The 22,824-nt window shown below is 48.9% G+C and overlaps 1 protein-coding gene across 7 annotated transcripts in view; it reads left to right on the forward strand.

Moving 5' to 3' along the window:
- Positions 1 to 566: 566 nt before the first annotated feature.
- Positions 567 to 22,824, forward strand: part of PPP1R12B (protein phosphatase 1 regulatory subunit 12B) — a 127,432-nt gene continuing 105,174 nt past the window's right edge. For 2 of the 7 annotated variants that reach the window (XM_065854419.2, XM_065854412.2), the window contains exon 1: positions 573 to 964. In XM_065854419.2, the coding sequence (XP_065710491.1) occupies positions 677 to 964 (288 nt within the window). In that variant the 5' untranslated portion in view covers positions 573 to 676. Of the gene's footprint in view, positions 965 to 22,824 lie in introns of all 7 variants that reach the window. The other 5 variants (XM_065854414.2, XM_065854415.2, XM_071817798.1 and 2 more) reach the window with 4 other exon arrangements.

Raw genomic sequence — 22,824 nt, forward strand, 5'->3', positions numbered from 1 at the left:
GTCCCCGGAGGGGTTTAAAAGGCGTTTAGACTAGGTTCTTAGGGACATGGGCTGGTGCCGGGGTTGGGTTATGGTTGGACTCGATGGCCCTGAGGGTCTTTTCCAACCGAAATGATTCTAGGATTCAGCGTCCTCCTGGGTGCCTCAGTGGCACCTGCGCGGGCTGGAGGGGCGGCTGGACCTGCCGGATCCGGCCCGTTTTCCCCGTCAGACGGGGCTCTGCGTTGTGTTTCTCCCCACTCTCCCCCCGCGCCCGTCGCCACGGCCCTGTGGGGGCTGCCCCGGCGCTCCCCGCCCCGCCGGCGGGCGCACGGCCGGGCGGCGCTGGCTCCTCACGCCGCGCACAGCGGCCCCCGCTCGGCGGCGGGAGCGGAGGCGGCGCGGCGGGCGGGCGCTGCCATGGCGGCCGGGCGGGAAGGCGGGCGCGGGGGCCGCTGGGAGTTGTAGTCCGGGCGGCGCCCAGGTGCGGCGGAGCGCGGGGCCCGGCGGGAGCGGCTCCCGCCCCGCGGGCAGGTGCGGCTCCGCCCGCGGGAACTACATGTCCCGGGATGCCGCGGGGCGCGGGCGGCGCGGGCGCGGCGGCCGTGGGGGCGTAGCGAAGATGGCGGCGGGGGCGCTGCGCCCCGCTCCCGGCTGAGGCGCCGAGCGCTCCCTGCGCCTCAGTGCGGCGGCGGCGATGTCGGAGCCGGAGCACCTGGGCGGGAAGCGGGCCGAGTCGGCGCGGCTGCGGCGGGCCGAGCAGCTGCGGCGCTGGAAGGGCTCCCTGACCGAGCAGGAGCCGGTGGCGGCGGGGGGCGGCCGGGGCCGGCACCGCGGAGCCGGGGGGTCCCGCGTCCGCTTCGAGGAAGGCGCCGTGTTCCTGGCCGCCTGCTCCAGCGGGGACACCGAGGAGGTGAAGCGGCTGCTGGGCCGCGGCGCCCGCATCAACACCACCAACGTGGACGGGCTGACAGCGCTGCACCAGGTACCGGGGGAGCCGGGCCCGGGGGGGCGGCCCGGCGGGCCCTTCCCTGCGCCCGCCGCCGGCTGAGGGAGCGGGAGGGGCACCGGCTGCGGCCCCTCAGCCCCGGAGCTGGGGGGGGACGAGGATTTGGGGCGCTGCTGGCGGAGGGGGAGGGCAGAGCGGTACCTGCAGCACCGGGAGTGGGTTGTTTATAAACAAAGCCATGACAGAAAGCTTTGATCTCAGCCTCATTCTGCATATTTAACCCGTGTCTGAAGCACAGACCTAATTCAGAGGCGAGCGTGGTAGCGTATTCCAGTCGAGCAGCTTGATGCACCGAGTTCTCACAGGGATATTAAGCAGCTTAATTAGCAAAATAAAGCGTTGGGCTGGCAGAGCTGCGAGCCTGGTTAGGTGGCCAATTTATTAATTTTTTATTTAAAACTTCTGACTCTGTGCTTGGGCTCTGCTGAAATAACAGCTCAGAAAATTTCCTGCCGGGGGTGCAGTGTTTGCAAGGTCAGAAGCGTCTCGTCGGCTCCTGTGTTTGTGTTATATCGGAGTTGCCTTGAAACTCCCCAGACTGCTCTTCAGCAGCCTTTGCAGAGCCCAGAGAGTGCCCGCGTCTCAGATAAGCAACGTAGGTTCTATTAATAATCATCCAAATGTGCTGAAGAACATACAGAAGTGATTGCCTTGCCTGTCTCGAAACATGTGCTGGGTTTCATCTGTAGCTTTTGCTGTTGTGCAAATGAGCAGGAATGTCAGGGTGCCTGTGGAATTCCTGCCCGTTAATGTTGGGAAACCTGTTGCTACCTCAGACTGATTCAGAATTTAGCAGGGCATGTGAAATCAGTGTCCCAGATTGTTGCATCTGGTCAGCGAAATGAATCAGATTTGAATGCGGGCCAGCCTCGGCAAGAGAATTCTTTTAGCTCAAGATCTTGTAGATTAAGCATGTAGTATAGTGACGGGACCGGGGGAAGAAGCACAGCCCAGGAATAACATCTGGAAATAATGTGTTTGTAAAGAATAATGCTTTAATAGCACAAATAGCAGGACAGTAATTGAGTTGATTAGATTTTCGTCTTTGCTGGTAATATTGAACTGAAGCACTTGGGACGTTTAAAAGCTCGGTTCATGAGCTCGCTTGCTCGTGGCTGTCAGTGAACAAGGAACGCTGATATTTGTTTGTTTTGTTCTGTAGTTACAAAAATAAATTACGAAGCAAAGAGCATAGGAACTTACGGGCCATCAGGTTGAATGAGACTTCAATTGACAAAGCAAAGAACTTCGTCATGGCTCAGGGTTTGGGGTTTTTTTGGTATAGCAATAGAAAATAAGTTATGCTGCTTGGGTAATCTCCACTACAGCGTGTCTACATTTATTATCCGATGAATAAAGAATGCTGTAGACACTGTTAAAATCCAGTTATTGAAAGCATTTTGACAAGCAGGAGGGCTGAATCGAAGAGGCACAGACACGCAGTAGGGCTGGGATGGCTTCGTAAGGGTTTTCCAGTCGGGATTGACTCTCAGCTCCTCAGGAGTATCCGGGTGTCTTGCTGATGCACGTAATGTGACTCTGGGCCCAAAGTGTCTTGTGAAGTGCGTTGGACTCATCGGACAATGGGCGATTATCTCTGCAAGGTCAAACTTCTTTCGAGCCATGTATTGAGAAGCAGGCTGCAAATATAATTCTGTATACGTAAAGAACAGCATCTTAGGAGCTGAATATCGGGTGACATTGGACAGTAACGCCTAAGGCTTGGTACTTGGAAGAGCTTTCAGATGAGTGAGTAGTCAAGCAGATGCTGTCTGGACACACAAGTCTCTTGTTTCTTCAGAAACTTTACAGGAAGGGAGGTTGACTTTACTTTGCCTTTAATAAAAGCTTTATTCCAATGTCTTCTCTGTCACTGAACATGCCCAAAATACGTATGTTTTCATATTACTTGGGGAATTAAACTGTCTGTGGTACGGCGTCAGCTGAGGTACAGTTAGGCTGAGGGTCCCCAGAGTGCTGGTTGACAAATGAAATTGATGTAGTACATGAGGATTATTTTTTAATAACTTCTCTTAGTATTAGATACATAATATTATGAGATACAGGCCAGATGGTTGTGACTGTGTGCTCTCGTTTAACACTTGTAAAATTGAATGACCACACCGTGAGGAAAACAGTTGGAAAGAGTTTGCTTTGTTGAAGGAAAGATTGGGCAATTTTGTTTTTATTTGGTTAAAGAACTTGCTGTTAACTACAAGCAAATGTCTTTTTTGACTAACGGAAGGGTTAACAAAATCAATTGACTTAATTTGTCAGAGTCGGCATCTGCTTCTACAAAACCTAAGGCCGGTCTTAGGAACTGGCTTAGTTTGTTTGAAGTGCCCCAAATGATGCGTGGCGTTCAACAAAGGTAAAATTACGCTTTCTCTAATTCCTGGGACTAAGAACCGTTGTGTGCTTTCTTGCTGGGCTGGAAGTTGGCTTTGCTATCTATAACTATGAAGCCGTATTTTGAAAATGACTTTTTAAATGACAAGTGGTATTTCTGAGCCTCCAGCTTGTGTCGTCCTCCTCTTTGGAGGCATCAGGTGCGGCATAAACCCACACAAGTGACCAGTGTCTGTTATCTGGGTTGTGGCTTCGGTTATACATGTTATCTTTAGTGCCTGCGGAATGCTTTTGGATGAACGTTAATCCCTTATTATCAGTGATTAGCTTAATTAATTGAATATAGTGTATTTTTGGCAGTGGTTTTGTGTCTAACGCAGGCTGGGAAGGGAGATACCAGCTAAATGTGAGTGAAGATCTAGAAGTCATGGAGAAAACTGCTACCAGTGGGTGAAACAAGTTATTGGTCACAGCTGAACTTGTGTAGTGTTTGCAGATGGTGGAGGCAGAGATGAAACACTCCTAGTGACAGATGGAACCCAAGAGTAGACTTGGCAAAAATTGAGTCGTGAGGAAAGACAAATCTGATGCTTCTGGTTGGGACGGCATCTCCATGTGTAATAGCAATGCTCGACTGTCTTTAAGCACCGGTTCGCAAATGATGACAACAGGGAACATGGTAAATCATCAACGGGCAGACAGAGGACAAACAAGCTCTTTCCCTTTTGCCTGTTCCATGGGGAAGTGAGTTGCTCATGAAATGACTCCCGAGGTTGTCACTTATTGTGGCCTGCCCCTTGCTTTTGGCTTATTTTCAGGTGCTGTGCAGCTGTAGTAATTCAGAAGCTGCTTCGTGAGAATTCAGGTGCTTTGGCCAGTGATGCTGGGTTGGCAGCGGAGGCTGTGACCTCCCTGGCGCTCCCGCTTTACGTTATTCTGCTTCAGAGCCAGAGCTGTAAAACTGCCGGCATGCCTGGTTGCTCTTCAGAGCTTTACAGAGCGACATCCGTGTCAGACTAAGACTGGCCAAGTTTTGGTTGCTGCTCAACAAATTTGCCCCCTTTACCCACTTCCAAATGTTGTGTGCAGTCCCAGCAAAGCAGAAGGCAGCAGGATTTTTGGACAGTCCAAAACCACAGCCGGGGGTAGCATGGTACAGGCCGCTCTCCCTGATCCCAGCAGTCTGGAGGCTTTTGGGAGAAGGTGCTGACTCTGGAACAAAATCCATGAGATGGAGGGGAAGGGAGAGAGGATTCCTGTGTGGATTTGTGCTTTTTCTAGCTAGGACATCACTGAGAGCATGGAGCGAAGGGCTGGAACTGCAGCAGTGCCTGAAGCAGCCTGCATTTGTTTTACAGGAGCACCAAGATAAATCCAACAGTCATGACCCACACTGAGCACTCAGCAACAGCTTCTAGAATTATCTTAGTCACCAAAAGGTAAAATTAGTTTGTGCCTTGAAATGCAAGGATGTAACACAACATACGGTGGCATGAAAACTCTTGAATTAAGCGTTCAGGTACTACATGCCCATATGGTTGGGGCATTACAGCTGCACTTTAAGGTAGTTTACTTTCTGATCTTTTAATCCGTGATGATAGTATCCTACATCAGGCTGCATTTTTGAAGATTGGGTGGCTGCGTTGCCTAAAAATACATCAGTCCTAGGAAGAGAAGGTTATCTAGGGAGAGTCATACCTTTTCCACCACCCTCGGCAAAGTTTCTTTCCAAAGGTTTGCTTCTGCCAATGAAAATAGAAGTCGCAAACTGTTTGTACTGTATTTAACGCTGCTCATCAAACTGAAATCTGACACTGTCAGAAATAGGGTTTATCACTAGGGTAAGTGAATACTTTTTGGGGGGTTTCACCTATAAGAGAGAATACAATAGTATGCGCCCTAAATAACGTGTGGAAGCTTGGAAGCTACCTGCAGTACATGGGGAATTGATTCGACAAAGCTAGTTGAAATCTGAAATGCTGTTTTACCAACCTAATGCCTTTATTTTCTTGCTTTTGGCTTACTCAGTCCCTTTTTTGGCTTGATGTTTTGTCCCTGTGGGTTAGTTCAATTGTCTGTCCCTCGCATCTCGATTTCCAAACAATCTCCTAAGTGGGCAGAATTAACTCTAGACTAAACAAACTAACCTTGAGCTGAGAGGAGTGAGAGCCTTGGAACCGCTGCCCCTCGCAGCATTTGGAGGGAGTTTTCCTTTGGTTTGGGGCAGTTTGTCACCTGGTTAGTTGGGCTTTGGGAAACCGGAGCCAACTGGGCTACTGGATGCTGGGAGGAAACTTACTCTGGTTTAGTAAGTAGATAGATATTTGTGATGGGAAACGTGCATCTTCCTTGTTTCCTTCCTCAGGCTCTGTTTATGCTGTCTAGTGATTAGATGAGTCAAGCTCCGTTGCTCCCCATAAACAGCGAGCAAGTGAAGTGATAGGATTTTCATCTACAACTTCCTTTATGGCAGCAGCTACAAGTGAGACCTGGGTCCCTTAATGCTGCCCGTGGAAAAGTTCTCATCGCTACATCTGTGCAGAGCTCTGGCCCTGTGTGGAAATCCTTGGGAAGCGAAGGTATTTTAGGGAAAGCTTGTTATACTCAACACACACTGGAAGCTTTCTGCCTTTTGCAAATAAAACTCTTGAGCCCGCGTTAGAGGTGGAGACAAGTCCTTAATGCTGCACCGTTGTCTGAGTCAACAATGGTCGACGGGATTGAAGGCCAGCTCAGCAGAAAATGCAGGAATGAGCGATGAAGGCAGCGCCTGGAGCGGTCACTGCTCCCAGCCGTGTCTCCCCTTGGCATGGCTGAGACGTTAAAGGCAGCGTCTGTGTGCAGAGCTCTCTCCACTGTCACCTAGATGAAACTACCGTCATCCTGGTATTGTTTTTGCAATTTATAATGCCTCTTGCTTATTTTAGCGGTGAGCGTTAGGGGCTGGGAGCTGTTTCTATTCCAAACAGGTTTAGAGGCTTAGAATTCAGATTAGGTACTGCAGGGCTTGTGAGACATCTTAAGTGCTGTGTATTGTAATATACTGAGGTAATAACTGACTAATATTAAAATATAAGACTTGAATTGGTATGCTAGCTCTCAACTGAGGATTCATATATACCGTAAGTCACAAAGGCCTGTCAGACAGTGCATATTAGAACAATTGTTTTAAGAAGGTTGGGAGAGGGGAATATTATGTAAGTGGTTGTATAAATTGAGAATTTTTTAATTTCTAGATTTTGAATACAAACGAGGGCAAGGGGAGCATTAACTACTCTGAAACGTCTACTCAGCTGCTTAAAAACCAGGATTAGTGCTCAGGACTGGGATAAAACCGGATCGAAAGAGAAACCCAGACCCTTTCTGTGGAGGAGCAGCCCCCACCCTCCAGTCCCGAGCTCTCCGAATGAGCCAAGCGTTTGACCTGGTGATAATGGTATGGCCCCAGCACGCTGAAGGTGCCCAGTGGAAATCCTGGGGTGTGAGTCTGCGGTTTATTTTCAGCTGTCCTTCTGGCGGGAGCTGCAACAGCTGTCCCTGCAATCTCCTTTCTTGGGCTGCAGCAAACTGATCTGCGCGGGGTGGAAGGTGCGGGAGGAGCTGGTTCCTCTCCCTTAGAGCGAACAGCTCCATGTATCAGAATTTCGGGGGAGCTATTGGTGGGGATTAAGGTGCTTGTTTTTCTGGGGTTCACTTAGCATGAGTGGATTTAGCGGGCCTGTGCAGGGAAATGTTTTCAAGGTGCAGTGAGCTCCTCGGAAATGGGGTGAAGCGATGTGCCTGCACCATGGCTGCGCACTGAGCTCCAGCTGCACGGCTTGGCGGTGCCCAGTTGAATTCCTCTTTTTCTCCAGGGATGCGTCTCTTACTGTGGTGCAACACAACCATTCTTAAATACTTCAAATGTGTTTTTTGGAGGGAGGTTGCTTTTCTAGATTGCCAGGCTAGTGAGAATGATCTCCCGCGCTGCTGACAGCCGAATCCCGACAGTCAGGCCTCCCTTTACTCATCAAGCTGTTGACAATCGTGAACATCAAAATTCTTGATTCAGACACCTATGCAATTTCTCATGACAGCATTCATTCGAAATAATTAGAACGTACAATACTTAGAAGTGACTGGTATTTTAAAAAATACGTCTGTGTGCGCTCTTGTTAAATGTTTTCACATTAAACAGAGTTTTGAAAGATCAGTCTCCTCGCAACTTTGAACTCTCAGCTTAGATATAGTCTTTGCTCATCTGAAAATAACTGGAAAAATCGCTCTTTAAGAGTAAATAGTGTGTGTGGGGGGTAATGCTGTTTTTTCTTAGTAGCTTGCTTACTGTATCTGGAAAAAAAATACAAGGGTCTTAACTTGTAAGAGTCTCACTAGAAATGTTTCCATAATACAATAAGCTGACCTTGTAGAGGGACACGAGCCATTTCAGCATTGCTTCTCCAGCATTCAGCCCTGCTCATAAATCTTTGTGAAATGTACAGAATGCAGAATGACCACCTGCCATTCGCCTTTTATGTGTCGCTGCCTTTTCAGGGTAAAACTAAACCTGGCCCCTCTCCGGTGCTCCGAGCCGGAGCATTGATTTGCCACAGCGATTGCTCACCATCCATTTCTGGAATCTGTCTGAAGCCACCTCCTATTTATAATTTGTCATTCCTCACTGTCTTAGACAGTTAATGTGATTTCCTTACAAAGCTTTATGCTTCTTTACATCTGAAATCATGCGATAGCAACAACTCGTAGTATCGGACTTTGTCTGAACTCAACTGCTGGTTTAGCAAGAGGTGACTGGGTTAGTGAACTGATGGGGCTTTGTGTGTGGGTTCTGCTGGCCTAAGCTGGCTTATGTCTGTTTAATTTGGCCTTGTAAATATAATACCATAACTTGAACGGATGTAAACCGGCTTGAAGCCAGTAGGGCCCGCACATGGAGCTGCGCCGAATTAACCAAACTGGTTTTATGCTTGAATCGTTGGTGCCGTGCGGTACTGCTGCAATGGTTTTGTCCTCAAGTCCAAGTATGAAGGAGAGTTTCTCTTCCAGGATTTGGATTCACATGAATTGTCAACCTTATGCAAAACAATTATTAGTTATGGATTCATCTTCGAGTGACTTGATACTTGGTGCGAGACGTGTTAAAAGGGATTTCTGCCTTGGAAATTGGTGGGGTGGGTGAACTCTAACCCAGCTGTGAGTAATGGGGCTCGATTTAAGTGTTTTGATGTCACCCAGAGCAGTGTCCTGGCTGCAAGGTTAACAGAGCCCCATCAGAACACTTCCCTTAAATACTGTTGTGGTTTTGGAGGATGAAATGTTCTAATTTTTAACCTAACAAGCCATTTTTTGCCCAGTTTGCTCTCTGTAAGCACGATGACATGCTCTCCGGTGCAGACAGCTTGGCTGTTTTTGTGGAGAATGACCAGATCTGAGCAAAGTGGTTGCATTAGCACAGCGCACACCTGTGCAGGAAGAGGTGCACATCCTGAGCCGGGCAGGAGTTTAGCGGCACCCGTGACGCTCACACACTGCACGCTTGCCAAGTGTCCGATTTGTTGTGATTTTTTTAAAGCAATGTGATCATGGCAGCAGAAGTTCTGTGCTGGCAAACCGCATGCCCTTGCTTCAGTATTTTAGTGAACGTCGCAAGTGATCATAGAATCGCAGAATTAGTTAGGTTGGAAAAGCCCCTCAAGATCATGGAGTCCAACCGTTCCCCCACCCCTGTCCCTACCCCATGTCCTGAGAACCTCATGTCTGTCTGTCCAACCCTCCGGGTATGGTGACTCCAGCACTGCCAGGGCAGCCTGTTCCAATGCCCCACAGCCCTTTGGGGAGGAAATGTTTTCCTATGCTTTGCATTAATATAACCATTTCAGTTCCCAGAATTGATTACACTGGCAAAGATGCTTTCAAAGCAACTTTGTAGCACAGGCAAAATGCTACATTCCAGCCTATTAGCGCAGCATTTTCCTTGTGGTGCCGGAGGTAGATCTTAAGCAGTCTGCAGCAAGTGTTTCAAGCGGAATTCTGAATCCTGAGCTGAAGTAGCTCTCTCTAGAGAAGGTTAGAAAGTGCCGCTGACTTGCTACCAAAGCAGGTAGCGTCTTGGTTAAAACTTCAGAGCTGGTTTATCGCTTGGTGCTGGCTTTCAGTTCTTGTCTTGCTTCGCGCTTCTTTACTGCGTTCTTGGGAAGCCGACTGAACTGTGCCATGCTCCAGCCAGCTCAGCTTACTCCATGCTGATGTTCTCAACGGTCTTGTTAGCTTTAGGGGAAACGGTACCATGTGCAAGCTTTGGAAGGTCCAAGTTGTGTTTAAAATTACTGTCCCAAAGACTTTTAAGAAGCAGAAAGTCAATGCCGTGTGTCAGAGGCTCTTCCAGACAGTTATATTGATAGTCCATAAAAGCGGTTATCTTGACTGCCTCTCGTCTGTCTGCTCTGCCTCCCTGAGAACTCAGCAGGGCTTTTTCTGCAGGGTATTCTCTCCCAGGGCAGGACTTTCCATTTGTCTTGGTTGACCTTCACAAGCTCCGTCAGGCCACTTCTCCAGCCTGGGGAGGTCCCTGTGAGAAGGTTCTCCTGCCCCAGCCCCGCCAACCAGTTTGGTATCACATGCAAACTTGTTGAGAGTGCTCCCTGTCCCCTCATTGGTGTTGATCAAGTCTGTTAATAAAGACATTGAATTGTACTGACCCCAGTATCAACCCTGAGGGCTGCCACTGGTGATCAGCTGCCAGCTGGACCTTGTGCAGCTGATCACCTTTTGAGCCTGATATTCCAGACCATTTTCCATCACCTTATCATCTGTTTCTGGAGTCCACCTCTTGCCAATCTGCCTATTAAGAGTGCTGTCAGGGATGGTGTCGAAGGGGTACCATGCTTGCTCTCCTGTCATCCACCCAGCCAGCTTGTCATCCTGGAGGGCAATCAAATTGGGCAAGATTTGCCATTGGTAAATCCACGGGGGCTTTTCCTGGTCACCACCACCTCCTGTATGCTGCTGGAAATAGCTTTGGGAAGATCTGCTACAAAGCTGTTCTGGGGATAAGGTGGGAGTGACAGGCCCAGAGTTCCCTGGATCCTTCTTATGTGATGGGCAGTGGTTCATGTCATCAGGAGCCTCTCTTTGTCACCACGACCTTCGAAAGACACCGGTGACTCTGCAGTGACATGAGCCAGCTCCTCCTCAGCTGTGTCTGCATCCTGCCTGGTTCCAAAAGCCATCTGTGGCCATTGCTTCCCCTTTATTCCCTGTTGGGGCTCCGGTGCTGTACAATGGAGCTGCCAGGACCAGTCTGCTTGTCCTGGGAAGTGTCCATGGCCCGTTCCTTCTGCACGTGTGCCCGTTGTGTCGCACCAGCTCCCGCAGTGCTCCCGTGCTTGTGTGCACTGCAGGTGACTTCAGTCTCCCTTGCCTGTAGCTCTTTGCAGCAGCTGTCAGACGCTCCTGTGCACAGCAAACTAAACATTTCTGGGGCGTTTTCTTGATTTCCTTATCTCGCTGATTTTTTTCTTCTGTTGTTCCTTCTAAAAAATTTAAGTTTTAAGGTGAGGTCCCTGCCGGGAGGGAAATAGGAGGGGTTCTTTCTAGTTGATTTGTCTCTTAACTTCTTCAGAGTTCAGTCTTGCAGGAACATGGCTGGTGAGCAGTTGCTGTCATCTCATACCTTTGATGCCTCCCCTGCTTTTTGGTGCAAACTTGCACGATGACTTAACCCACGATTCGAAACTGCTTATCTGTCAGCACCAGTTCAGTTCCCAGGCATGTCGTGACCTCTTTTCCTCAGGAGTAGACACGCAATAAGAAGTACTGCCAGGTAGGATCTCCCAAGGGAGATGCTGATTGTGGATTTCTGTTTCTCACTACCACTTTGGTAACTGCTTCTTAACCATCTTGCAATACAGACATCAGTGGCTGTTAAGACTAGGGGTATTCTCTTATCTTTCTTGGCTGCTGTAATTTTGTTAATGGACTTAGTGGTTGTCTTCCAGTTGCTGAGGAATGCTTCTTGCTGCTGCCATGTGCAGAATGGCTGACACTGGAGGAAATGCTTGATAAAGAGAGCTGAACTATCATTTTTGGCTTGTGAGTCCGCTTTAATGGAGCCCTTTTTACTTTCAGTCGAGCTACCAATGGAACCACCACTGCACTTCAAATTTGAACTGTTGCTCGGTGCCATCTGAGTCTGGAAGGGGGTGCAGGGGGCACTGGGGTACGATTGGGCTCTGGGGGGGTGAGTAGCTGTAGCCATTGCCAGCAGCTCATGAGCAACAGCTGCTCCATCCCTGTGGATCAGCTGCAAGAGCGAGCAGCCATAGGCAGCAGGGCTTAGCTCGTGTCCTTGCACAAAGCATGACTTAGTGTCCAGCTTTGCTTAACCCGAGCACCCACACGAGCTTGTGGAGAGTCGGCCGGGACTGTTCAGCCCGGTGTGCCCAGCCGCCCTGGGGAGCAGGTTGAAGCAGCTTGGGGTGCCAAACCTGGGTACAGGCAGAGCGCTGCTCCTGCCGGCGGTGGGAAGCCTGCCTGGTGGGTATGACCAAGCAGCACCCGTGATTTGTAGACCGGCCTTTCTGCAAGCAGGGCAGCGAGGGGAGAGCAAGTTTTGGCAGCTTAAGTCCCTCCCTTGGGCCAAGCTGAATATCCTCTGGCTAGGAGGAGAAGGAACCGGTGAGGAAAACAGCGCTGTTGACAGCTTATTGCTCTGTATTCCTCTCAATAGCCCTGGGTGGGATCCAGCTCCTGTTTGTTTGCTGTTCCTGCTCAGTCCCACTGTGTGCCGGCTGCTCTGAATTTCCATGCTGTGGGTGCTGTGATCTGGACACATTCTGCACCAAAGTGCCGCTCCGGGGGTTCTGAGCTTCTTTCCAGTCCCTGTGTCACTTGCGTACTCGCTGCCATTTGTTACCCAGACCCGCTGTCACTTGGGGAATGCTGAAAGCCATAGGAGTTCCCTGCAGCGTCCGCACTTTTTGCCGCCCCAGCACGAGGGACCCCAGTGAGGGACTGGGGGTGCTGGACCTCCAGGCAAAGGCTCAGTACCTCCAGCTTTCAGGTGTGATGATCCTCACCTCTCCTCCCGGAGTTTGCTGCGTCCCTTCCCCACTCACACGCGTGTTCTTGGTCTCTGCTCCGAGACGTGGAGATCGAGGAGGTGAGGTGGGTGAGTCAAGGCGAGGCCGTTTGCTGCAGACAAGTGGAACTTCTGCAAACTTCTGCATAGCGTATCTATGGAACGGGAGACTTTCAATGGGGAATATTGAAAAGTGATGATATGGTGGAATGTAAGTCCTAATGACTTCAAAATTGAAAGAATGATACATTGTTCCTTGTGACGTGCTGTCTTTTGTGTGGGGTGGCCCGCGTGCTTTCTCCTCTCTATCATGGATCACTGGAATAGATACATGCTATATTCAGGGAGCACACAGTATCTTATTTTTTTCCTGGGGAGTATTAGGAGAATCTAAGCCTTGGATCCAGCTCAACTAAATGGTTTCAAATGTCCCAGTTTTGCCATTGTGTGCTGAAGAGTTTTGCACCGCTCCTCAGCGGGTCACTGAGCTGTTACCTGGTGTGTGTCACCTGTCACTTGAACCAGCGAGCAGAGGCGCATCCCTGCAGCAGGACCATGGCAGAGGGAGGTGACGCTGTGTGTGCTGCTGGTTCCCAAAAGGGACTCCAAGGAGAGCCTGGGAAATGCTAAACCCAAAGGCACCAACAAGCACGTGGAGGGGAGGAATCCAGGTGAGGTGGTAGGGCTGGATGTCCAAAATGCCTTTGACAGGGTCTCTCTACAGAAGCCCTAAGAAACAAAGCTGTTGTGAAAGAAGAAGAGGTGTTATCATTGATTAATCACGGTCTGAAAGAGATAAAAGAAAGACCGGGAGTAAAAGATGAGTTTGCAGGAGGAAGAGGAGTTATCCTGTGTGTATCTCCGCACACCCGAATGGGAGATGGAAAGGGGAATAAAGAGCAAGGTAACAGTTTGTCCATGGTGCTGCATATTCAGGGTAATAAAATGAGAGCTGGCAGTGAAGGGTTTCACAATACTGGCTAATTTGCTGATAAAACGGCTGGCGAAATTTGGTTGGTGAATGGGAAGTAATGCTTATGGGAAACAGTGGATTCCAGTCCAGCTTTTACAGGCTGGAAAAGGTTTTTCTGAGGCTTTAAAGAGAAGTACTGCAGTGGGTAAGAAAGCGAATAAAACATTAGGAATTATTAAGAAAGGAATAAATAAAGTAGAAACCATAAAACCAGTATAAGATTGCGTTATACCCATCTGTACATTAGTACACGTGGTCTTCTTTCTACCATCTCAAAAAAGACAACAGTCAATGGGAAGATATGGGAAATAACAGCAAGGTGACCAAAGGCATGGAGTGATTTCTATACAAGGAAGGATCAACACTGTCTGTGAATCTTTCTCACAAGCACTGAGGTATCCACAATTACCCCTGAGATGTGATTAGACATGATTTATTTCCCCCCAAGAAGGAATTAAAGGACATCAGAATTTTCAAACAAATATTTTTCATCCAGTGTGAAGTTCAGCTGTGGGACTCAGCTTTAGGACATTGTGCCAAAAGCTTGGATATGTTCAGAAAATCCTTGATGGGTGTAAATTCAAACTAAGATCTTGGGACGGTGTGGCAGGGAGATCCCCTCTGTGACGTACAGAATAATTAAAAAGGCATTATTTATTCCAGATTAGAGCCAAGAAGAGAAAGAAGATAGGGCAGAATTAATAAGGTCAGATACCTTCTCAAATGTTAAAGCAATAGCTTTAAAATGAAAATCTAGCCATTTTGAGAAGGCATTGCATAAATGGTGGGCAATTCTGCTTTATATTTAATAGGCAATTCTGTTGAATTTTTAGGTAACTTGAAGATTGTATTTCAAAGCATCCTCTAAACTAGAAGAAAAATAGGTATTAATATACGTATTGATATACACCTTGCTAATCCATGAGGTTTTGAGCCTTTTTCTATTCCTGGCTTGCAGCAGCCTGAACTAATAGATCTGAATGACCAACAGATTTAGGTGTTCTCGCAAGGAAGGATTTCACGTTTTCTTCGCGATTTGCACTAACTTTTCTTCCCTGGATGACTGACAAACAAGACGTGACCTTCGCAGCCCTATAGGGTTTGTCTTTTACACGGACATCGCTCGAGTTCTTCCGCACAAGCGCTCCCTCCCGCTGGAGAAGATAAGCGGTGAGTTGTCTGTCTCTTGGTGAGGGACTGAGGACCGTGCCACCCTGTGCACCAGCAGCGCCGAGCTTTCCACTTCACAGCATATTGCGTGAGTTATTTTTGATCCCTTATTAATAGAAGGAGCCCTGTGCTTATGGCCAAATATTGTCTTATAGCTATTTTGAGGATCGGCTTGTCTACAGCTCAGCCGCTCCACAGAATTCATTCTTTTCCATTGAGTTTAGGTGCTGTTAATCTTTAAGAAAATTGCTCAGTGTTGCAGAAAGTGAGCGAGGAACAAAGAATCGATTGTGGCCGCTGGGAGGGAATCCATGTGCTGACATTTTGCCCGGCTTCCTGCACATTGTGCTGGCCGCTTAAAAATTCAAGGCCTGGCCAAAACAAGAACTGCTGCATTAGGGAAAATAAGACGTTTTAATGTCATCTGATTGCAGGGTTATCTTTTCAAATACAGCCTTATGGTGATGTAACACTTAGTCTTGGAAATGTGGGAATACCTGGTGTTGACAAAGCTGCCAGGTCTTTATTGTTTAAAGTCTTTTATTTGTTGTCAGTGACTGGGACCACTCACCCTGCTCCAGTCTGGCTAAGCTGCTTTCCTAATCCTTTGGCTTCTTCAAGCAGACTTTGATAGTTCTGCTTCCTTAGCACGATGCTCTGAGCTGCATCTTTTCCTCTACCGTTTGTGTGGCTTTTTGGCATTTGCTCTTCGTGGGCCGGGTCGGCGTCCGGCGCTGGCAGCGCTGGGCTGCAGCAGAGCACGGGAAACCTGCACGGAGGCACAGCCGTGTTGAGCGGAGCTTTATTCCACAGCCAGTTAACTCATCCGCTCCTAAACATCCTCACGAAGAGCTCGTAGAGCCCCCGGGACCTGCTCCTCAGCGCTTGGGAAGCGTCTGTCCCAGTTGCACTTTCTTCCACATGAAACCAAATCTTTGTTTTCCTCCCATTGCAGTTGCTTTCCTTTCCATACCAACCTTCCCACTACTGGAAGACTCTATTCTCCTCAAGCTTTTTTCCTTTTACATAGGTACAGTAAAGCTGGTTTTATTTAACCTTTCCAACCAGCTGATGTCTTCTAAACTCACAGTGAGCCTTGTTGTTTTCTTCTGGGATTCTTAGGACCACGTTGCTTTCAAATGGAATGTGATGCTTCAGTGGAGAGCTCTCCAGCCCAAGAATAATGTTCTTCAGGGCCTTACAACCAGTAGCTGTCTGTAATGTATTCCAGAATGAGATTTGCTTTCACAATCCCAGAATCCCAGAATGTCAGGGGTTGAAGGGCCCTGGAAAGCTCAACCAGTGCAATCCCCCATGGAGCAGGAACACCCAGCTGAGGTTCCACAGGAAGGTGTCCAGGCGGGTTTGAATGTCTGCAGAGAAGGAGACTCCACAACCTCCCTGGGCAGCCTGGGCCAGGCTCTGCCACCCTCACCAGGAACAAGTTTCTTCTCATATTTAAGTGGAACCTCCTGTGTTCCAGTTTGAACCCACTGCCCCTTGTCCTATCACTGGTTGTCACCCAGAAGAGCCTGGCTCCATCCTCCTGACACTCCCCCTTTACATATCTGTAAACATGAATGAGTCCCCCCTCAGTGTCCTCTTCTCCAGCTCCGGAGCCCCAGCTCCCTCAGCCTTTCCTCACACGGGAGATGCTCCACTCCCTTCAGCATCTTGGTGGCTGCGCTGGACTCTCTCCAGCAGTTCCCTGTCCTTCTGGAACTGAGGGGCCACAACTGGACACAATATTCCAGGTGTGGTCTCCCCAGGGCAGAGCAGAGGGGCAGGAGAACCTCTCTGACCTACTGACCACCCCCTTCTAACCCACCCCAGGTACCATTGGCTTCCTGGCCACAAGGGCCCAGTGCTGGCTCATGGTCACCCTGCTGTCCCCAGGACCCCCAGCTCCCTTTCCCCTGCACTGCCCTCTAATAGGTCATTTCCCAACTTATACTGGAATCCGCTTTCTTCTACAGCAGCACCCCCTGAGTCACTCAGCCACCCCTTAATTACCCAGTGGGGAGGGAAATGAGGGGACGTGAAGCAAAATTAGAAGTGATGTGAAGGAATCTTCGCTTTGTTGTGAGAGGGTTTGTCAGGAAAACTTGGTGCCTGGGTTCTGTTCCCTGGAGTTCTCCACCTTCTCCACTTGGGTTTCAGCTCACGCTGGTAAAACGTGATCTCTATGTTTTTGTTGAACAGGAGGAGCAGAGCTGGGCCTTGTTAGTCCGTGCTGATGAGACTTTGAGACGAGCGTTCACACAGGCTCGAGGTTTCCAGTCTGCGCCGAATCCTGCAGTTTCCGACCCAAACCAAGTCCCTGTGGTGCAGCCGCATCACCTCCCATTCGTGTGCACCACATCTTTTAAAGTTGTGAAGACCAGAATTTGTCATGAAACTCTAGTGCACCATTACACAGGGGCCTAACGAGATCTTCTGGTTTGTTTTGTTCCATTCCAAGTGATTTCTAGCATTTGCTTTGACTTTGGAGTTTGGAGCCGATATTTTCCTACAGCTATTTCTTATAATCCTAGGAGCTTTTTCCTGAATGGCGGTAATAAGATTTCATTTTGTTATATGACATTAGGTGTATTTTTTGCCTATGATTCACTCCACAGTGATCTGCATTGAATTTCATCTGCCATTTTCTCACCAGTTGCTCAGTATTATAAGATTCTTCTTCAAGTTCGTCCCTTTCTTTACCCCTTTGAACAGTTTTATCAGCAAACTTTATCACCTCACCTATCACCTCCTCTTCCAGGTCCTTTATTGAGTACATTTGGCAGCACAGAGTCAGGAAAGATTTCTGCAGAGATCTCCAGGAAGAAAACGTATCGGGTATTCTGGTCTCCCCATTGTGAAATATGTTTAATCGCGTGAGGGTCGTCTTAGCCGTGCAGTTTCTGTCTTTAAGGGCCTGGGGAGGAGCCTTTGGGAAGTCTCTGGATTCTCTCACCTGCATCTCTCTTGACTTTCTGCTTATATGCTCTTTGAAGGACTCTGGTATCTTTCTGTCATACAACTTTGTGTCTCTTCCTTCTTCAGCAGACACGGGTGATGCACTCAGGACTGGGACTGAGCTGGGCTGTGTCAGCAAACTTGCCCTCTCCTAAATTCCTCCTGTTTACCATCTGGGTTATTGGATCATCGGATGGTTTAGGTTGGAAGGGACCTTCGAAGCTCGTCTAGTCCAACCCTGGCCATGAGCAGGGACATCTTCACCCGGATCATAAAATCATTGCAGTAGAAGAGACCCTCAGGATCATTGAGTCCAACCATAACCTAACTCTAGCTCTGCCCCATATCCTGAGAACCTCATGTCCGTCTGTCCAACCCTCCAGGGATGGTGACTCCAGCACTGCCCTGGGCAGCCTGGTCCAATGCCCCACAGCCCTTTGGGGAAGAAATTGTTCCCCACATCCAACCTCAACCTCCCCTGGTGCAACTTGAGGCCGTTTCCTCTGCTCCTGGCGCTTGTTCCTGGGGAAAAGAGACCAACACTTGCCCTGTCCAGCCCGGCCTGGGATGTCTCCAGGGATGGTTCATCCACCAACTCTCTGGCCAACCTGGGCCAGGCTCTCACCACCCTCAGGGCCAACAATTTCTTCCTTGTGCCCAGCCTGAGTTATGGCACTTTGTTTATGAGGATCGCCTGTGCCACCCACTTGCCAGGCAGACTAATGCGTAGGTGATGCAGTACAACAAACATGAAAATCACCGTCCTCACCCTGGACTTCCACCGGGTTTTGTTTCGCTTTAAGGGTGAGTAATTACTGGAGCTCACCAGTAAGCCCAGTCAGCCTGCCTGGCTGCTGCTTCTGTAAATGGCAGTTCCCGAGGTGGAGGGCTCTCTGTGCTTTGCTCCTCCCGTCGCTGTGTGCTTCGTTGCTCTGTCCATTTCTGGCTACGTCCTTTTTATGGCATCTGCTGGCTGGGCTGTGCCACACTTGAAAGGTCCTGACAGAGCTCTCAATCAGGAGCTCGTGCTGGGCTGCCGGTATCTGAACCACGCGGGGCATGTGCAGCGGTAAATGGATTTACGTTACTCTTGGAAAACATAAAAGTTGGTAGCAGATCTGGTTTTCTTTGATCAAAGCGGCCACGGTTCTTGATTAGACTTATTAATGTCACTGCGGAAAGCTGACACCTGAGTTGTGTCCATCTTTCAAACTGGGGAGATCTCTGGTGTCGTGGTTTGACAGTTCAGTGCGCGGCAGCGTCGGTAATGCACTTATTACAGTGCTCGGTGGCTAATAAAGCAACCGCGCGAGGCTCTAGCGAAGAACTGTCATTCAAGCAGCACTTGGCCCTCCTCAGTGACCTTATTGTGCAGATCACTTGCTCTCAATCGTGTATTTGCCAGCACCTCTTGTTCCGTGGGCATCCCCAGGATGGGGTCCCCGATCGCGGGTGTGTGCTCAGGAGCCAGCGCTGAATGGTTTTGGTGGTGGTGGCTGTGCTGAGATTTGCTTTAGTTTGTTTCCCACAGGATTTAACAACAAAAGAGGCATTTCCCTATGAATTGAGCAACCCTAATACTATCAAATGAATTCTTTTTCTTCTTATTTTCCTGTGAATCAAGGCGAGTTCATATGTGAACTCCTGTATTCTCCTCCTCCTGCCCCTCTAAAAATACCAACCATAGTGCAGACCTCCAACGCTGTGTTTAGATAGGTGTTTTTGCTGTGTTTTAAGAAAATATATAGCTTAACTTTTACTGCAAGAGCGAATTATATCAAGGTTTCACTAGGATTTGAAATAAAACATCCCTGTAAAGCTGCCCATGTTCAGTGACATTGCAAATCTGAGTGGCTGCGCTGCAAACAGAAGCGCTCACGAAAACCTTAGCGATGGTCCTTGCACGGAAGAAACGTGGAGTCGCTTCCTTTTTAGAAAGGTTTCTATACCCAGCAGCCTCCTTGTCTGCCCCGTCATTCCTTACGCTCCAAAGACGACCCTGTGCCCGTGCTTGTGCTGCCTTTTCCTGCGGGGCTGAGGACACTGCGGTGGTTCAGCCACGGGCTCTGGTTCAGGTGGCATCAGGAGAATGGGAAAACTCCGAAAAACCACTTATTTACTTGAGTGTGAAGACTCCGAGTTATACGGGGCGGAAAATGACCGAGCAGGCTGCTACACGTCTGTCCAGTGATCGTTTGTGCTCAGCCCCCAGAAGCGTGCGGGATGGATACTTTATTTATTTAGCCACTTAAGTTTTCTTCTCCATGGTTAGAGATTCAAATTTTCTCAGACTCCAGCGCTGGCAATGAGAATGAATAACTAGAATTAATGAGGCTATGTTTGTCTTTTTATAAACCAGCTTTTTGTTTTTCTGGCCACAAAGGTGAGATTCAGATCTTGAAACCAAACCTGGCGTGGCTGTGAGACAATGTGCACGAAAACCAAGAGCCTCCTATTCCGCTTCTGAATGAACTGCAAAGCCACCAAAGGAACCTCCTCTTTCTTTTCATTCACAGGCATGCCGAGGTGTTTCTGCATGTAGCCACTGTTTTCATTATCTTCGCCCTTACTTAGCACTAATTAGGCACTTGGTGTTTGCAGGAGCTCGTGGTGCTTCCCCTGCACAAGCTTTGGCACCTGGGAGGATGAGCTTGTTTCTGTGGAAGCGATACTAGGCCTGGAGTGACTTTGTTGTTCTATCTATTGAAAACAACGAGGTTTTTCCCAGGCCATATGCGGCCTGAGCTGCCTGTCTGGACATAAGCAAGATGTCCAAGTGAATGGTTAAGCGACAGCTTAAGACTATCTCAGTCCTGCCCTTCCCGCCGCTCCTGTCTAATGCTTTTTGCACCAGTGCAAGTGTTTGTCTGGTCCCACTGGGAGCCTGTTTAGTGGGGTGTCGAATGAGTATTAATATCAACAGCCCTGCCTGCTGCAAAATGCTGCTGTGGAACAGGGTGAAGAAAAGGTTCTTCCCCCAGAGGTGTTGGACACTGAACAGGCTCCCAGGGAGGTGTCACGGCCCAACCTGACAGTGTTCAAGAAGAGACTGGACAACGTCCTCAGACACACGGGGTGACCTGTGGGGTGTCCTGTGCAGGGACAGCAGTTGGACTCCATGATCCTGGTGGGTCCCTCCAGCTCAGGACATTCTATGATACTCTGTCTTTAAGATCTATAGCCAGGTAACACAGATCTCACCTTTAGGTGGCCAAGTTGGAGCTAAAATCATTTACAGCTCTTTTTCCACGTCTCTGACCGCTGGGAGAAAGCCTGGAGAGTCTCTTTCCATGGAGGATGGTTTGCTGTGCCCTCCTGCCCATCTCACCCTTCCAGCAGATGCGGTGCGAGTGCACTAACCTTGCCAATGGGCTGAAAACTGATGATACTTGGGGTTTCTTCCCCATTATTGACAAGGTTAGTCTTCATTTGGCATTGGCCTTACCACACCGCTCTGCAACCTCTGTTCAAACCAACAGCGCGAGCGTCAGCGCTGAGCTGCACGAGACCGCGTTCATTTGCAGCTGACCTAGGGTTGCATCTTGGAAATTCAGAATATGTTTCTGTAGTAGAGCTGATGGGATAAACCACATATATATTTTGCTTGCGTGGTAAAAGTGCCTTTAGGAGCTGCTTTAAATAGGTCCAGTATGAGCACTGGTGGAGCACCTGTAGAGCTGAAGAACAAGGGGTTGTTAGCAGAACACGTCTTTGCTAAGCAAACCTGCAGGAGCTGGATTTCCATTTTCCTCACAGGAGGGAAACGCTTGTGAGCTTTCTAATTATGAAATGGAGAGCTATTTGGGGCAGGAACTAAAACTTGAGTAGTTTAAGGGAAGGATTTTATATATGCTGTCTTGATGCAGCGCCAGAGCGCGCTGGCTGAGTGGGAGAGAGCTGACATACTTAGTGGTCAGAATGACTAAACTGGTGAGACTTGAAAAGCTAACGCTGCTCTGCACCATTAGGAAACTGGCAGTCCCTGCTTTTCAGTGACAGAAAGACTTTATTTTTAGTGCTGGCAGTTGGTCAAGTGCTGGACTCATTTCAAGCTCTTCTCAGATGGTACAAAGTATTAGCTTCCAACTGCTGCTGAAATAGTGGGTATTAAAAATAATGTTGGAATTAGGGGGATGAAGATGATGAAAAGGGAGTAAAACGATGATCGAGATTGGATTTTGAAGTCAGTCCCTCGTGGCCCGTCTCTGGTTTAGAGCTGTGTGTTCTGGGCTGTGACAGCAAATGGCAAACGGGTCCATTGACCACCGAGGGGAAGCACTGTGGACGTGGAAAAGTCGCCGTACTGGGTCCCGTTTGAATGGGGGGTGAATGAAGCGCAGGTTGCTGGACCCGTGGGAGCACAAACACTACAAGGGGTTGGCGTAAGGGGCTGAACCCTGTGGCTGTTTGCAGAGTGAAATGCTTATGTCGGTGCTCCTTGCTGATCTGGGTTTGCCAAAATGGTTTTAGAAACACTACACGAGGGGCAAAAAGATGGCAGCACTGCACGCCTATGCCTATCGTACTAGCAGGGCAATTTGGCTTTTTTCCGCATTTTCTTCCCATTTCAGTCACACAGACACCCAAGTGTCCGACTGTCGTTTCCTGTCTCCGCAGCGGCGGTTGCGGTTGTTCCCAGCGAAGCGCAGCCGGCCGCGTTGGCACACGGAGAAGCAAACATGGGGCTTCGGCGTTCACTGGCAGCACCACCCTGCACAGCTCCAGCAGAGTCCTCATAGCGGTAGAGAACTTCACAGACATTTAGAGAAACCATCTATAGTGTAGTGGAGCAGATATTTACATCCGCCTCCTTGTACATAAGTTGGTGTCCCCAGTGTGTGTAGAAAGGTTCAGAATGTGGCTGCTATTCAAATCGCCTCTCCACCTGACATTTCGTGCTGCTATTTCCTCTTGCAAGTGCTACGTTCATGAAATAATTATGCCTTTGCACGTATTCCTCTCTCTGCTTGTGCTCTGCTGGCTTTATTGTTGTGCTAATCATTGCAAGAGATTTGGTGGTGGTTTCTTTTGATGACTGGCATGGATACTGCTGAGTACTTCTAGTAGTTGTGGGGTTTATTCCAATGGAAAAATCGGACATAATCCATATCTCTTTTCCTGCTTACATGAGAAGTATGACTCAAGTGCTGTGAAAAAATGAAGCAACGCAGCTAATGAATCAGACTAAAAAATGAATAATAGCCTTTACATCTCATTTCCCTCCCTTTCCCCCCGCTCTCTTTAAAACAGAATGTGCATCTTTCTGCTGACTCTAATACAATTGTTTCAGAATTAGACTTGCACAAGGAT

Source organism: Patagioenas fasciata, chromosome 21, assembly GCF_037038585.1.
Source record: "Patagioenas fasciata isolate bPatFas1 chromosome 21, bPatFas1.hap1, whole genome shotgun sequence".
Taxonomy (NCBI): Eukaryota; Metazoa; Chordata; class Aves; order Columbiformes; family Columbidae; genus Patagioenas; species Patagioenas fasciata.